We start from the raw sequence: 16612 nt of genomic DNA on the forward strand, positions 1-16612 counted from the left end.
TTTTAAGAGTCTACAGAGTATAGCTATCAGTTTAATGTGACAGAAAGTCCTAGCAAGCAATATTGTAAAATAAAAATAGTGCAGCAGGGCAGATCTTGAAACTGATTTTCTACCTTGACATTCCTTCTGTACAGATTTCCCAGCTGTGAATTGGGTTCTTCAGTTTGATTGTCCTGAAGATGCCAACACATATATTCACCGTGCAGGTAGAACTGCCAGGTAAGTGTGCTGGCCCATTTCTTTACTTTTGGTGCTATCTAAATAAAAAACTATGCTCCCTGAAATGCAGACAAAGAATTCAGGTAAGTGAGTATAGTTGGGCATTTTTACGGTGTAGTTTGAGAACATCTGGTCAGCTGTTGCAAGTCAATATAGCTGAGACTTGATTACTGCTGCGAAAAATCAAAGAAAATCTTATTTTTTTTTTTCTAACTTCGTTTACTTACTAAACTTTTTACAAGAACTGCTCACTGAACATCACCTCTCTGAATCCTAATGAACCCTCAGCGAGGTATCAGACTGTTATTTAATATCTATTTTCAGAGGAGGAAACTAAGTCTTTAAGCAGTTAAACAATTTTTTGACGTCGCACAGCCCCAGGATTCTAATCCAGGTAGTCTGACTTCTCTAGTCTAGATCTGTACTCTTACTTTCTATGGTATCGACCCTAAGAGGCAAGGTGGTTTTGAGCTGTAGATTTCTCTTTCTTTTTTCTCCCCTAGTTTGGAAATTAGACATTGCTGGAGGCTACTCCCAATTACTCCCTTTTTCAAATATGTCCCCCTTCCTCCCCAATAAAAGCATCACTAAAAGTTGGTGGCTCAAAAATCTGAAGTGACTGTTCCAGTTAGTGTCTCTTCCATCATGAAACATCAATGTCTCATTGACGTCCACATTATAAATATTCGCTTAACCAGTTTTGATGAGAAAGAAAGTGGCAACAAAATGGAAAACCAAAGAAATAGTCTATCTGTGGCTAATCATAATGAATCATAACCCTATTTTGGTTATTATTTTGGCTGTTTCCAATTCTTAATCATCACAAATATCAGTAAAATGAACAAGTGCTAACAAGTGGTGGGGTAACTATCTGGAAGAGAATATAGCAAAGTCATAATCATTTGGGAGTGAATGGCATAGAAAGGTATCTGAATGAATGAAAAGAATAACAAATGTCATTGCTATTGAGGTTGCAGTGAAGTTGGGATATGTATGCTGCTGGTAGAACTGTAAACGGTTAGCATCTTTCTGGATAGCATTTTGTAATACTTATCAAAAGTCTTAGAGTTCTTCCTTTTGACTCAGTAACTCCATATCCAGAAATTGATCTTAAGAAAATAGGGAGAAGGAAAAAGTTTCAGTCAACATGTTCATTTTACTGATATTTGTGATGGTTAAGAATTGGAAACAGCCAAAATAATAACCATAATAGAGTTATGGTTAATTATGATTAGCCACAGATGGACTATTTTTTTGGTTTTCCATTTTGTTACCACTCTCTTTCTCATCAAAACTGGCTAAGTGAGTATTTATAACGTGGACGTCAATGAGACATTGATGTTTCATGATGGAAGAGACACTACCTGGAGCAACAGTCACTTCAGAATTTTAAGCTACGAACTTCCAGTGATTCCCCAGGGATGGCAGGGTCTTCAGACCAAGATTGGAATACTCGTCTGAGTGGAGACTCATTCTCCAGCAGTTTGCTCTTCCATTTGCCCTGCATCTCCTTCAGCAAGTGGCCCAATTGTCTTCTGTCCCTTGTTTATCTATGAAGTCCCTTTGGTGTTTACTTGTACATTTCTTTGTGTCCACAGTTCTCATGGCTTTAACGAAATTTTATCTTTTTGTTTGATTCTGTTGTTTGTTTCAGCTTAAGTGAAGTTTTTTCATATTCTTCTACAGCCTAAGAAGTAGGTTCAAACATTTTTCAGTTGGTTCAATTTTAGCCCGTGGGCTATTAAACATGGACTTTAGTCAAGGTCTCCTCACTTAAGTGCTTTTCTTTTGACCACCATGAAGAGAGAGCATGGTATAAGAGTGAAAGGTAACACTTTTTATAAATAGGATTTATGTATTAGAGGGTTCAAAGTATGTCATTTTATTGCAGTTAGATAATTTGAATAAGCAATGGGGTTAGAACTGGGTTCTGTGTATGATGTCTTTCTACATTTAGACAAACTTACCTTAGAATGACAACATTTGTTTTTTTTTAAATAGGTTCTAAGTAAATGTGACCTAGGTAGAATAACAGCCTTGTTTTCCATTTTATGAGAAGGTACATTGTGTTGCAGTGTCTCTGATGCATTGGGTACATGTTCAGATTATCTTTCATAGTGAGATTTTCAGAAGTTTTTAGTTGTGGTTGTTGGAATGAATGTTTCTCTATTGTTTAATTCTCAACGAATGTGTAATAAGTATGAATTTGTACAGGTACTCATGTACACACTTGCATTTTGTGGTCTTGTGGGCCTCTAGGTAGATTAAGTTGGGTCCGGTCTCTCACTAGCATATTGGACCAGGGGTAAGCAGGCTTTTAGATGTGCCATTAGTGTTGACATGGGCAAGGCAAACTAATTCCTTTATAGAATACATTTAGCAATGTTTTGAAATTATTCTTCCTATATGAAGATTATTGGACATTTTAGTGTATCAGGAAAACGTTGATGAAGGGCAAATATTTCCAGATTCTTATTTCTTGGAGAAGTTGTTAAAAATGTATGTAGTTGAGCCTGGCTGGTGTGGCTCAGTGGTTGAGTGTTGACCTATGAACCAGGAGGTCATGGTTTAATTCCCGGTCAGGGCACATGCCGGGTTGTGGGCTAGATCCCCAGTAGAGGGTGTGCAGGAGACAGCCAATTAGTGATTCTTGTCATTGATGTTTCTATTGCACTCTCCCTCTCCCTCACTCTCTGAAATCAATAAAAAAAATAAAAATAAAAAAATGTTATGTAGTTGAACATGCCATAGTGAACATGAAATTGGTCTTAATGACTGTGGAGCTGCGGAGGAGGTAGAACAGCATCACAATTGATTGTATTTTAAGAGAGAGAATACTAATTTGAAAAACTATATTAGAATGCAATTTCTATTGTGGTCATTAATTTTTAAAGTACAAGCCTGTTTGATCCTTCATAACCAATTAAAAATACTTTGAATTGACACTTTTAGGTGTATAGTGAGTGGAAAGGTTTAGGATATGTAATGCTTATTTTTCTTTGTCAGTTTAATAAAAATTGACTAAATTGCCATTTAAAAGTTGCCATTAATGGGTTTAGAGATAATTAGAAAATTTCTTATGCCATGAGCCCTGGATAATTGAATTGAATAAAGGCTAAATTAAAATTTGAAATTAATTAAAATCCTGTGTATATGCTGTAATTAAAACCAGGTTGCCAGATAGCATTTGCTTTTGGAATTGAACTATGACATAAGAATATAGATAAATGAACTTAGTGCTTTGTGGCAAAATAACTAAAGTTTGGGAAAATCAGTTTTCTTTTTCCTTTCTGTGTTTTAGCTAAGTGAAAAGGATGATTCAGGTACTTGTTGCCTTGAAGTACTTATTCTAATTTTTAATTTATTCACCTGTCTAAAATTCTTTTGCTCTTTAGCAATTGAGGAAAATTTCCCTCTGTTTCCCTTAATCATCCATACCCCTTTTAACATAGTGGTTAATCTCCTTTAGAAACAAATGAGGCAAGGGATCCAAATCTTGTTTTATAAAACTGTATCCTAGGATACTTTCTCCGTCTTAAATGTGATTATCTTTAGGGCTTGCAGTGTTTGGTACTCACAAAATTAGGCTCTTCCACTTACAAAAAGCCCAGTTGAAAATAAAGATTTGGGAATAGAAAATAGGTATACATCAGATACTCCTCACTTTCAAAATGCTTTCATTTTGGGGAATGAGGATCTGTGGGTAAAAGGTGGCACTTCATGTAACATTATATATAAGGAATTGGGAGTTGAGAGGAGTCTATATATATATATATATATATATATGTAACTGTTTTGTTTTCCAGACTAGCAGTACAGTCCTGCAATATTCCAGCTCCACTTTAGTTATCTTGGCTGTTTTGTGGCTCTCAGATTTTGTGGGAAGTGATTTAGGTGGGCCCACTAGGGGACAGCAGAGGACAGTTCTTTGCATTGCACACTCATGGGCAATAGTTGAGATCAGCGGCAGCAAATATACAGATGGAAAGTGGTTTAAATTTCTAACGTGATAACTTGTGAAGAGTTTATGATGGCTGTTTTTTGGAAAATACTGGTACTTTATAGAACAGATAATGAAGAAAAAATTTTAAATGTCTTTAATTGGTTTGTAAATTGAAATAATAAAAGTGAGAAGACAATTTCCATGAGTATTAATTTACTGAAGCTTACTATGTGTACCTTAGGTTTAAGATAGGTACAACATTTGCTAGTGAAAATTCTTTCATTCCTCTAGTTTAGACTTTACAGAGATTATCTTCAGCCCACTCTACCTTTATGGAGGCTGGTCCTTCCTTACATGGCCTTCTGCCTTTGTCTATTGGTATCTGAAATTTAAAGCTTAAAAAAAGGAGGACAAAATCAATCCATTATTTTGCATCAAAGAAGCATTAGGGAGATAAGGAAGAGTATGACCAGTCTAGCTATCAAGGTAGGTAAAGGGGCTGATATTTCTTAGGAATCTGTTATTTCCCAGACACTTCCCCCTTGCTCTCCTACTGTCTGTCCTCAACACAGCAGGCAGAGTGATCCTTTTTAAACACAAGTAAGATCATTTCGCTCCTCTGATGGCTTCTCATTTCACTCAAGAGTAAAAGCCAGTGGCTTTCTGGGCTTATACTGTGCAACCCCCTTCCAACCCCAGTTTCTATTATCTTATGCTCCACACTGGTCTGGTTGTTTCTCCTACATGCCAGGCATGTTTTTGTCTTAGACCATTATATTATGTTTCTCTGGAATGCTTTTTCCTTAAGTGTCCACATGGCTGGCTGTCTTACCCTGCCCTAACCTCTCCTTCTTACCTGGTTCTTATTTTTTTTCATAGCACTTAACACTTTTAAATATATTAGAGCACTAACTTATATTTATTATTTGCTTTTTGTTCTCTTTACTAGAATATAAGCTTTATAAAGGCAAGGCAGGTTGTCTACTTAACTGATGTACTCTGAGTGCCTAGCACAGGGCTTGCAGAGTGGACACTTGAGATAACACAATTAGTTTCTCAAATCAGATGCATGAATTAGAGATCTTACCTAATATATTAATTAGCTGTACAAGTTATCCTACAATTTAGTGACTTAAAGCAAGAACTGTATGTTACGGTTTCTGTGGGTCATCTGGGTCTTCTGGCTATTGGTTAATCACATGTTCTTAATCTATTAAAATTTAGTTTCATCTTTTGTTGTTGTTGTTGTTGGGCTACAGTCAAGGTGTCACACAGCACTTTCAGATTCAACTGGGGATGGACCCCTTTCCGAGCTTGTTGCCAGGATCATTTTCTTACTGACTGGTCAGAGGTGCCTCTCAGTTCCTTTCTACGTGGTCATCCTCTTCATAGGGTTTCCTCACAACATAGCAGCTGGCTCATCAGAGAGAGCAAATGAGAGGGAACGGAGAGTAAGATGGAAACCACAATGTCTTTTATGACTTGGACTCAGAAGTCACACTCCATCGTATCTGTAGTATCCTAGGGTTACACGAATTAGCACAATTAAGTGTAGGGGTGAGGTGAGTACGAGGGTGTGAATACCAGGAGGCATGGATTATTGGAAGCTGCTTAATACACCTAATATCAAACGTTAATGATTTCAAGGATAAAGATAATCACAAGGTATATATGAGGCAGGAAAAGATCTGTGGCTTTCAACACAGGTGCACAGGTCCATTCTTGCACATCAGGGTGTGCTCTGGCCCAGATTAACCTCAGAGTCTCTAAGCGATATGTATGGCTTATCACTTACACAGAAGGGCCATTGGTATACTCAGTTACAAGGCTGACCCTCATCACCTACCTCTTGAATCCATAGACTGTCAACAAACCTGATACCTCCTGTTAATAGCATCTCATAGTTGAGGACTACTCTCATACTAGCAAATTTGCCAGGTTTGTTCCCAAGCAGGCCTGTCACTGGTATGTTTATGAGGAGATCTGACTATATTGCTTTTTATTTATTTACGGGTGGGGAGCCCTCTCCAATCCGGAAATTTCTGTCTGTCTTTGCAATCATATGAACGAATTGTCTGAGACCCCCAACCCAGTTTGGTTTGTTGCTCACAGAATAAGAGAGGCATTTTTTTTTTTCTTTGCTTCATTGGTGGAGATTTCCTGGAAGTTTTAGGATATCTTCCCTTTAATTTTTCCTAGACACTCTGATTTTACTTATGTCTTTCATCTTTGCTTTCCCTCCATCCCCCACTGCAACAGTAACTTGCTCTTGGCTCACTTTGCTCTAGTGTCTAAGACAGTGATGGCGAACCTTTTGAGCTCGGCGTGTCAGCATTTTGAAAAACCCTACCTTAACTCTGGTGCCATGTCACATATAGAAATTTTTTGATATTTGCAACCATAGTAAAACAAAGATTTATATTTTTGATATTATTTTATATATTTAAATGCCATTTAACAAAGAAAAATCAACCAAAAAAATGTTTGCGTGTCACCTCTGACATGTGTGTCATAGGTTCGCCATCACTGGTCTAGGAGATCCCTCTGCCACCAGAACTATGATTCCCAGCATTCCTGGTGCTCCCCGTGCTCTGGGCTTCCACTTCCAGTCCTGGCACTGCCCTCAGAACTACTATTCCCAGAATTCCTGGTGCTTCCTGTGCTGGGAGCGACTGAGGGAGCCATAGCCCCCTAAGCCTCCGGCTCTCCTCCTCTGCTCTCCGCCCGGCGACCGAGGGAGCCACATTCCCCCCAAGGGAGCGACCGAGGAAGCAACCAAGGGAGCCATGTTCCCCCAAGCTGCCGGCTCTCCCGCTTCTGCTCACCACATGGCGCCTGTGTATGCAAATTAATGCGCCATCTTTGTTGGGTTAATTTGCATATTCACCCTGATTGGCTGGTGAGCGTAGCAAAAGGATGGTCAATTTACATGTTTCTCTTTTATCATATAGGGTTTTTTGAAGCTGGGGAGACTTCCCTTCCCCTGGATCCACACGGGGAGTGCTTGGATTATACCTTAGCCATTTCCTCATACTCAATAAATATCTGAGTGAATAAAGGAATGGGCTCATTTAGCCTTTATGATAGCCTTATGACAGATCTTATTAGGGAACTCTTCCTCAGAGATTAGGAGGTTAAATGTCTCCAAGCTCTTCAGGAAGCACCAGGGTTGGCATTATACTGGGGTCTTTCTGACACAGCTCGCATTCTTTTTGTGTGCCCAGAGCAGCTGTTTTTACTTAATGAACTGTAGTGGTTACTCCTCTCATTCAGGGCTTCTAGACTTCATGAAAGCCAGGTCCTTGGAGAAGGAAGGTAGATAGCTTTAATTTGCTACAATTTGTGATCATGTACTAAAATATATGCATTTTTTCCTTCTTTATTTGGACTATGAGAGACACATATCGCATAGTTGATCAAACACTCTCCTAAAAAGTCAAGAAACTTGGGTTTGGATCTGTCATCGGATGGCTGCATACCCTTGGAAAAGTTATTAATTTCTTTAAGCCCCAGTTTCTGCTCTTGTAAAATGCGGTTAATTGTAGCTAACTCAGTTTCCTGGAAGTATAATTTTAGGTGGTATCACTGCTGCTTTAAAATGGGTTTTCTTTTTTTTTTTTTTCTCTCTAAATCTATTAAAAACAGTCTTAGAAATTTTCTTCTGGAGATAGTTGATAGCATTTAATGATTTCTACATTTGTCCTGTGAATGCCGTAAGTCTTTGTTCTTATTTATTTTTTTAGATCCTTTCTATGGAATACACATCAACCAGCTTGGTTTCTTTCCAGTTTTTGACGGTGAACTTCATTTGTCAAATTGTTGAGCCTATTGTGGTATACTTGTTCATGTTTCCATGATCTTCAGCTGCAGATGACTTATTTTTCCCAGGGTATTTCCCTGTCTTTTTCTTTTTTAAATCTAGTGTAAGTCTTTAGATATTCTGAGTCAGAGATACCCCTTTTTTTCTGGGAATAATCTCTCCTTTGTACCATGTTGAGCAGGAGTAACAGAACAGTTGGACTCTGATGCCTATGGCTCGCTGTCTGCATGACTGGCTGCACTGTTCTCCCACAGTAGCAGGAACTGTTGGGGCTGGTTGCCACAGGTAAGGCCGAGGCATAGGGAGAATGGGAGACAGAGGGAGGGGGAAAAAGAGTGAAGAGCTGTGGAATAGCAGAGTGTGACCAACAGTTGTCTCCATTTCTCTAACTCTTGATCAGACTTGTATTGAGAACAGTGATTAGTATATTAGTAGTTACAGGAATAGAATTTTAGCTCTTGAAAGGACCTAGATCATCTCATTCAAATTGTGTAATTTATAAATTAAAAAATGTGATAAAAATGCCCGGCCAGTGTGGCTCAGTGGTTGAGCATTGACCTAGGAACCAGGCGGTCATGGTTGGATTCCTGGTCCGGACACATGCCTGGGTTGTGGGCTTGATCCCAAGTGTGGGGTGTGCAGGAGGCAGCCAGTCCATGATTCTCTCTCATCATGGATGTTTCTATCTCTCTCTCCCTCTCCCTTCCTCTCTGAAATCAATAAAAATATATATTTTTTTAAAAAGTGATGTACAGTGATACAATGACTCATTATCCAGGGTTTATAAATAGTACAATAGGGATTTGAAATTAGTTCTTTGAACCCCAAATCCAGTATTTTTTCTACTAAATACAGCAATTCTTATCTCATGGTACACAGAAACTAATTACTAAAATTCTGTGGGATACCAAAAAATATATATTTTTGCTGATCTGAGCAAAAGATAGGTACAATTTTGATTCATTCACACCGAACAGCTATTGTTGTGTTGGCTGTTGTCATTTTTTTATTTGACAATCTGAGGGAAAAGACATCAGTGCCCTTGAGTAAATAGGGATTGCATGTTTTAAAAATTCTTGGGTCATGATGGTTGAAAATTGCTGTACTAATGTAACTCCTAGTGGTTCGTTTACATTTGTTCATGCACCAAATATTTAGTGACCAGATTTTAGGTATAAATGATGTATATATTAGGTGCAGAAGGTAAATTCATACATGTCTTCAAAGGTAATGGTCAGGATAAGGAAATATGCTAATATTGGTAGAACTAGGATGTGTTAACAAGGTAAGAGTGATACAAAAAATGTAGATTATTAAAAGCATATACAGTTTTTTTACTTGGTTTTAATAACTTGTTTTATTATAAAAGTATGCTTATTCATTATACAAATCCTAGACTATGGCAAGACAATAAAACACCCAAACTCTACCACCTAGAAAATTTTTTATATATGTTTGTGCATTTTTAAAAATTATAAAAATGAAATTATTCTAAATATAATATTTTATGATAAGTCACCTGGAGAACCAAGCTTGGAGAAGTGAGGGTGGCTAGGTGGTTGTGAACCCTGCCAGATCATGCTCATATCAGTAAAGGTATGGATGATCAAAATCAAAGGGTATTTACAGACTCAACTGGAATGGAGTGTGTGGTGGGGAATCTAAATTGGAGTAATTGAGGATTAATAGTTCTTGGCTAGAAGGCAAACTATTGCCATTATTTCAAATGGAAGAATTACCATCGGGATGCAATATGTCTGGATCTCCTATTATGGCTAGAAATACTAGTGTGCTCTAGGGTGTAGAGGTAGTTTCCTGATAGCAGAAAATTGTGATCAATCTATTGAAGATCCTTCTTTCTGGAGGGAATTCTGGTAGAGTTGAAATAGCAATGAATTGGAAATTATAGGTCTCTGAAATGTAGTGACTAGTGTGCTACCCCGACACTACCCTAGTCATTTCAGGAACTTTATTTTTTATTTGTTTCTTTCATTGTTTGCTTGCTTTTAAGTTTGGCAAATTAATGTAAAATGAAGCTCTGTAAATTCTAAAGAGTTCTATAAATGTAGCATGCCATTAATACTGATGGTGAAAATGAGATTTTTGTTGGTTTAGATTCTGGGCTTTTTATATGGTGCCTAGAATGTCTCTTAAAATAATTTGTCTTAATATATGGAGTTTTAAAATGTAGTTCTTATGAAGAATACTTATTTCTCTTTATATATATACTTAGCCTTGGGCTTAGGATATTGCTTTTGAAATCTAAAAGCTAGCTCATGGGTAAATAAACTATTCTTGTAAGCATAAAAAAGTGAAATGTGCTTATGCCTTCTTTTAAAAGTGCTTTTATTTTTGAAATAAGAAGCTTACTGGAAATTTTTGGGTGTTGATGTGTGGGAGATAATTTGTGCTTTCCAGTGCTTCCAGAAAAAGTTGTGTAATGTAAGATAGGTAAAATGGCTGGTGATCTTTATTAGATGCTTGCCTTATGGGGTCCAACTTTAGACATTTGCCCCCATTTTCCTTTGGGAATCTTTTCTAAATTTCAGTGTTGTGGTCTGTTTTAACCTTGTGTAGCCTCATATATATATATATATATATATATATATATATATATATATACACATATATGTATATATGTATATATATATTTTTTTTTCTTTTTTTTTTTTCTGTTAGCTATAGTTTTGAAAGGTTTGGATATGGCCCTCTTGTGACTTTAGTCATAACTCATTCTCCCAGATTCTTCTTGGGAGCATGAATGGGTAGGTATGATAGATGTAGATAATTAGATTATTCTTCTTGTTTATGAGTCAGTCTAAAGATCAGAGACCTTTAGTAGATGACTTTTTGATGTTCTAGATCTTTCTCTTTACCCTTGGCTATAGTTTGGCCCTGTATAGAGTCGCGGGCCTATTGATTTTTCTCTCCATCTCTGCATTTGGTTATAGAATGTTAAAGGGTTGTTTATCCTCAATCCACTAATCTCCCTTCTTCTTGATTGTTCTTTGGGCCACACAAAATAAGCTTTTTTATCGACTTCACCCCCAGTCTAGTTGCCTTGAGGGCATTTTAGTAAGTATACTACATAGTGGCCAGTATTAACTGATCTCTGTCCTTTTTGACCCTTATCCAGGTCCCTGATGAAATCTTGTAGTCTCAGAAGTTGTGATGTTGCTTAGATATTGTCTCTGCTCATGCTGTTACCTCACTACTTCATACAGTAATCATTTCTGCCTTCAGAGTTAGTTTAGTCCAACACTGTGAAGGGAGATGCTTTAAATTCATATTTCTTCATAGGAAATGAGGATGAAACATTTGGGTCATACTAGTCTATATTAAAATACAATGAGGAAGGTATTTGGTACTAGATTTTCAGTTATGAAATACTAGGGGCCCGGTGCATGAAATTCGTGCACTGGGTGTGTGTGTGTGTGTGTGGGGGGGGGGGGGTAGTGTCCCTCAGCCCAGCCTGCCCCCTCTCACATACTGGGAGCCCTCAGGCGTTGACCCCCATCACCCTCCAATCGCAGGATCGGCCCCTTGCCCAGGCCTGATGCCTCCGCCAGAGGTGTCAGGCTTGGACAGGGGACCCCCATCTCCCCCCATCACTGGCTCTGGCCCCCGCCCAGGCCTGAGGCCTCTGGCCCAGGAATCATGCCTGGGCAGGGGACCCCCATCTCCCTCTGATCGCTTGCTCCACCCCCCGCCCAAGCCTGACGCCTCTGACCCAGGCTTCAGGCCTGGGCAAGGGGACCATCATATCCCCCCAATCCCTGGCTCCGCCCCCCACCCAGGCCTGATGCCTCGGCCAGAGGAGTTGACCCTCATCACCCTCCGATCACCAATCACCGGATCGGCCCCTTGACCAGGCCTGAGGCCTCTGGCCTAGGCGTCCGGCCCGGGCAGCGGGGACCCACAGCTGCAGTGGCCCCGCGATCGTGGGCTCCGCTTTAGGCCCAGGCATGGGACCCCTAGCTCCCGGGACTGCCAGCTTCCACCATGCCCAGCTCCCATCGCTGGCTCCACCCCTACTTCCTGCTATCACTGGCCAGGGCTGCAAAGGCGCCTGATTCTCCGATCATGGCTGGGGGGCAGGGCAAAGGCGGCCCCAGGGCCGCCTTTGCCCTGCCCCCCAGCTCTTAGCTCCCCCCTGGGTTTCCGATCACTGTCAGTGGCAGGGGGCTTCTTCCTGCTTTCCCTTTCGCCTCCCTGCATTGTGCCTGCATATGCAAATTAACCGCCATCTTGGTGGCAGTTAACTGCCATCTCAGTTGGCAGTTAATTTGCATATAGCCCTGATTAGCCAATGAAAAGGGTATCGTCGTACGCCAAGTACCATTTTTCTCTTTTATTAGATAGGATACTTAGTGAAAGGCGTAAATACAGAGTGGGGCAAAAGCACATTTACAGTTGTTTGTATGAAAAGTAATACAATAATTAATACATTATAATATAAGAATAAACTATTTTTGCATACTCATTACTATAAACCTTGATGTTCACCCTTAATTTTTTCTTCCTGTTTAATACTCATGCAATTAGAAAACCTAATAAATGCAAATAAGCATGAAGAAGATAAAACTTGACTTCCTCAACTGCTGCCTTTAGCCCCTGGAAAATTGACTCTCCATAATATTTGATTAATTTCTAATTGTTCTTTAGGTCTCAGCTTATAGAGTCATTTCCATAGGTAGGTTTTCTTGACTCCTACACTACATTCAATAGAGCTTTCCATTATAAATTCTCATGGCTTCCTGTATGTCTGCTGTGGCACTCATACCACTCAAACTCACTGGTTTGAATGTCTGTGGTGGTCTTTTAGTTCTGTGACGGCCAGCACTATGTCTGTTTTGTCACTCTATTTCAATACCTGGCATATAGTAGCCCCTAATTTTAAAAAATTTATCAGTTACCTTAAAACTTGTAACAGTTTTGATTTATTTCATACTTTTCTATCTGTCTGTGTACACATAAAGATATACTCGCACATACTTCTGTAAAGGTTTCACCTTATGTGTTGAAGTGGAGTTTTGAAGTCAACATTTGATGTAAAATTGCCCTTCAGTCTTTGCATTACAGAATAATAAGTCACCAAAGTCAGTTTTCCCTCCAGTGTTTAGTGATAAAGTTCTGTTTACATACGATGGTATTCAGTCTCTCTCTATAGAGGCATCCAAGAATTCTCCCAAACCAAACCAGACTCTAATGTATCTTCCTAGCAACCTTTCCTGCTATTTACTTACATGTACTGGCTTTGCTTGAATTTCTCTTTAAGTTTGCTTCATATTTTCCAGTTTCTGTTCCTTTGTTCATGCCATTCTCCCCCTTTGGGATTCCTAAGCTTTTATCTTTCTGTTTTCAGGGCCCACCTCAGAGTCCATGTGCTATGCTTCTGTCTGACTGGTCTCTTTTCACTCCTGAGTTCATGGCATTTATTGCTTGTGGTAGTTCTTTGACACTCATTTACCATTTTGGGGCTTTTTAAATTTTGCGTGCGTGCGTGTGTGTGTGTGTGTGTGTGTGTGTGTGTGTGTGTGTTTTCTAGTTAACTGGATTGTTATATCACTGAAGATAGGGATATTCATCTTCTATTTCTTTGTGTTCTTCAGTTTATTCCTGCCACAGTTTCTCAGTAAATTGTTTATTTGGTTAACTGTAAAAACTTGCCTTCTTATTTTATGGAAGAAAACCTGAAGGGAATGCTTTGTGATTACTTTTTCTTTTGGGTCTTTAAAATAATTTCCATAAATACCCAATCACATTCTGCCTTACTGCTTGTATGTAATAGCTGACACTAAAGTATCAGCGAAATCTGTAGTCAAGTAGTACAAGAAGCTTAAGTAACTGTGGGTGCCTTTTGGCCAGTTTATGCAGAAATTTATTATGGTACAGCACGAAATAAGGTATTACTAGGTAAAGGCGAAGAAGTACATGAATTGGAGGCAAGGTTTTCACTGGGTAGAGATACATTTCTAAGTAGCCAAATCCCTAGGAAGTGATTAGATTTCCTTAATGTACTGAGTTCCATGTTTATTAAATGACTAATTTTATTACAACATTCTAGTGACTTAAATGAGAAATTGTCTCCTTGCTATAGGTATAGAGCTATTTAAGAAATTCTTTTTAACCCTGGCCAGATGGCACAATTGGTTAGAGCATTGTTCCATGAGAGATTTTGGGTTCAGTCCCCAGTTGGGACATTAATGGGAGGCAACTGATCTCCCTCCCTCCCTTTTTCTCTCATTCCCTTTTTCCCTCCCATCACTCCCTCCAAACATATCCTTGAGTGAGGAATAAAAAAAAATTTTTTTTAATTGATTTGTTTCTTAGTATCTAGATCTTCTATTGTAGTATAGTCACAAAGTCACTAGGAATTCTAGCTAGTGAGGAAACTTTGAAAAAGGTATTCAGAGTTCCAGTATTTTTGGTGTCACAGAAATTAAAAAAAAAAAATGGTATTCCTCAACTTACACCATACACCAGAATAAAGTCAAAATGGATAAAAGACTTAAGTGTAAGTCAGGAAACCATGAAAATCCTAGAAGAAGCCATAGGCAGCAAAATCTCAGGCATCTCTCGTAGCAATATGTTTACCGATACATGTCCTAGGGCAAAGGAAACTAAGGAGAAAATAAACAAATGGGACTACATCAAAATAAAAAGTTTTTGCACAGCAAAAGAAACCATCAACAAAGTGAAAAGGGAGCCCACTGTATGGGAGAACATATTTGGCAATGATACATCTGATAAAGGGTTAATATCCAAAATATATAGGGATCTCATACAGCTTAACAAAAGGAAGACAAACATTCAATTAAAAAATGGGCGAAGGACCTAAATAGATACTTCTCCAAAGTGGACATACAGATGGCCAAGAGACATGAAAAAATACTCAAAGTCACTGATCATCAGAGAGATGCAAATTAAAACGACAATGAGGTATCACCTCACACCTGTCAGAATGGCTACCACCAACAAATCAACAAATGACAAGTGCTGGCAAGGATGTGGAGGAAAGGAAACCCTTGTGCACTGCTGGTGGGAATGCAGATTGGTGTAGCCACTGTGGAAAACTGTATGGAGTGTCCTAAAAAATTTAAATATGGAACTACCATTTGCCTCAGTGATCCCACTTCTAGGAATATATCTAAGAAATATATGTATGCACCCCTATGTTCATACCAGCACAATTTACAATAGCTAAGATCTGGAAACAGCCCAAGTAAGTGCCCATCAGTAGATGAGTGGATAAAAAAGCCGTGGTACATTTATACCATGGAATACTATGCAGCAGTAAAAAGATCTCTTATACTTCATGACAGCATGGAGAGAACTGGAGAGTATCATGCTAAGTGAAATAAGTCATTCAGAGAAAGACAGGTATCACATGATTGCACTCATGTGGAATCTAAGTAACAAAATAAACTGATGAATGGAGTGGATTCAGAGACATGGAAGCATGGAACAGAGTGCAGAATCTCAGAAGGAAGGTGGTGGAGGTTGGGTGGGTGGGAGATAATCAACCAAAGACCTTGTATGCATATATGCATAACCAATGGACACAGACAATAGGTTGGTGAAGGCTTGGAGTGAGGGGCAGGGGCTGACGAGGGTGTTAATGGGGGGGGGGGGGGAATGGGATATTTGTAATACTTTCAACAGTAATTATTTTAAAAAATGATATTCGTAATATTTACTAACTAGAGGCCCTGTGCACAGAATCGTGCACCGGCGGGGTCCCTCAGCCTGGCCTGCGCCCTGTCACAATCCAGGACCCCTTGGGGCAGTCCAACATCCCCTGAGGGATGTAGTAGTGTGCAAAGCAGCAGGTGGCCAGGGAGGAGCCTGAGCCTGGGCCGGGCACCGTGCCGCTCCTGCTCATCCTGGCCCTGCTGTGCCTGCTGCCTCTGCCACCACTTGGTAGTACGCTGCCGCGGAGGTGGGAGAGGCTCAGGATGCCACAGCTGCGCTTTCCAGCCATGAGCCCAGCGTCTGGCACCCAATAGTCAGCTGAGCAACACTCCCACTGTGGGAGCGCCCTGACCACCAGGGGGCAGCTCCTGCATTGACCGTCTGCCCCCTGGTGGTCAGTGTGTGTCATAGGGATTGGTCAACTGATTGTTCAGTCATTCGGTCACTTAGGCTTTTATATATATATAGACTAGAGGCCTGGTGCACACATCCGTGCACTGGTTTGGGGGGTGTAGCCTGCGGGGGTTGGCCCGCCCTTGGAGCACCGCTCATCCTGATCAGCCAAGCAGCTGTGGACCCATCCTCTGAGCGGCTGCGGAATGAGGAAATTAGACTGAGCTGATATTTCAGAGTAATGTCTTGGGTAACGGCGTGTTCTGTGTCCTGGAGGAACCTGGCGGAAAGCTTTGCACACCAAAGCCACTTGATGAATGTCCTTGATGTGTGATGCCAGGTCAGTGACTCCATCGGGGATGTTCAGGACAGCCATGCTCCAAGATCCTCAGCCATCAGGACAGCCTCCCCAGGGGGTCCACAGTCACGTCCCCTCTTGCCTATGCTCTTTCTAGAACACACCTTAGAGGGCCTGCATCAGCTGGTGGGGGCAGGCCAGAGTCTGGATTGTCTAAGGCAGTGGTCGGCAAACTCATTAGTCA

At 40.0% G+C, this 16612-nt stretch overlaps 1 protein-coding gene across 1 annotated transcript in view; it reads left to right on the forward strand.

The window, feature by feature from the left end:
* Positions 1 to 16612, forward strand: part of DDX10 (DEAD-box helicase 10) — a 262437-nt gene that overhangs the window by 44568 nt on the left and 201257 nt on the right. Inside the window, exon 9 of the mRNA XM_059708004.1 lies at positions 135 to 219. Coding sequence (XP_059563987.1) covers positions 135 to 219 — 85 coding nt within the window. The remainder of the gene's footprint in view (positions 1 to 134; positions 220 to 16612) is intronic.

This window comes from Myotis daubentonii, chromosome 9 (genome assembly GCF_963259705.1).
Source record: "Myotis daubentonii chromosome 9, mMyoDau2.1, whole genome shotgun sequence".
Taxonomy (NCBI): Eukaryota; Metazoa; Chordata; class Mammalia; order Chiroptera; family Vespertilionidae; genus Myotis; species Myotis daubentonii.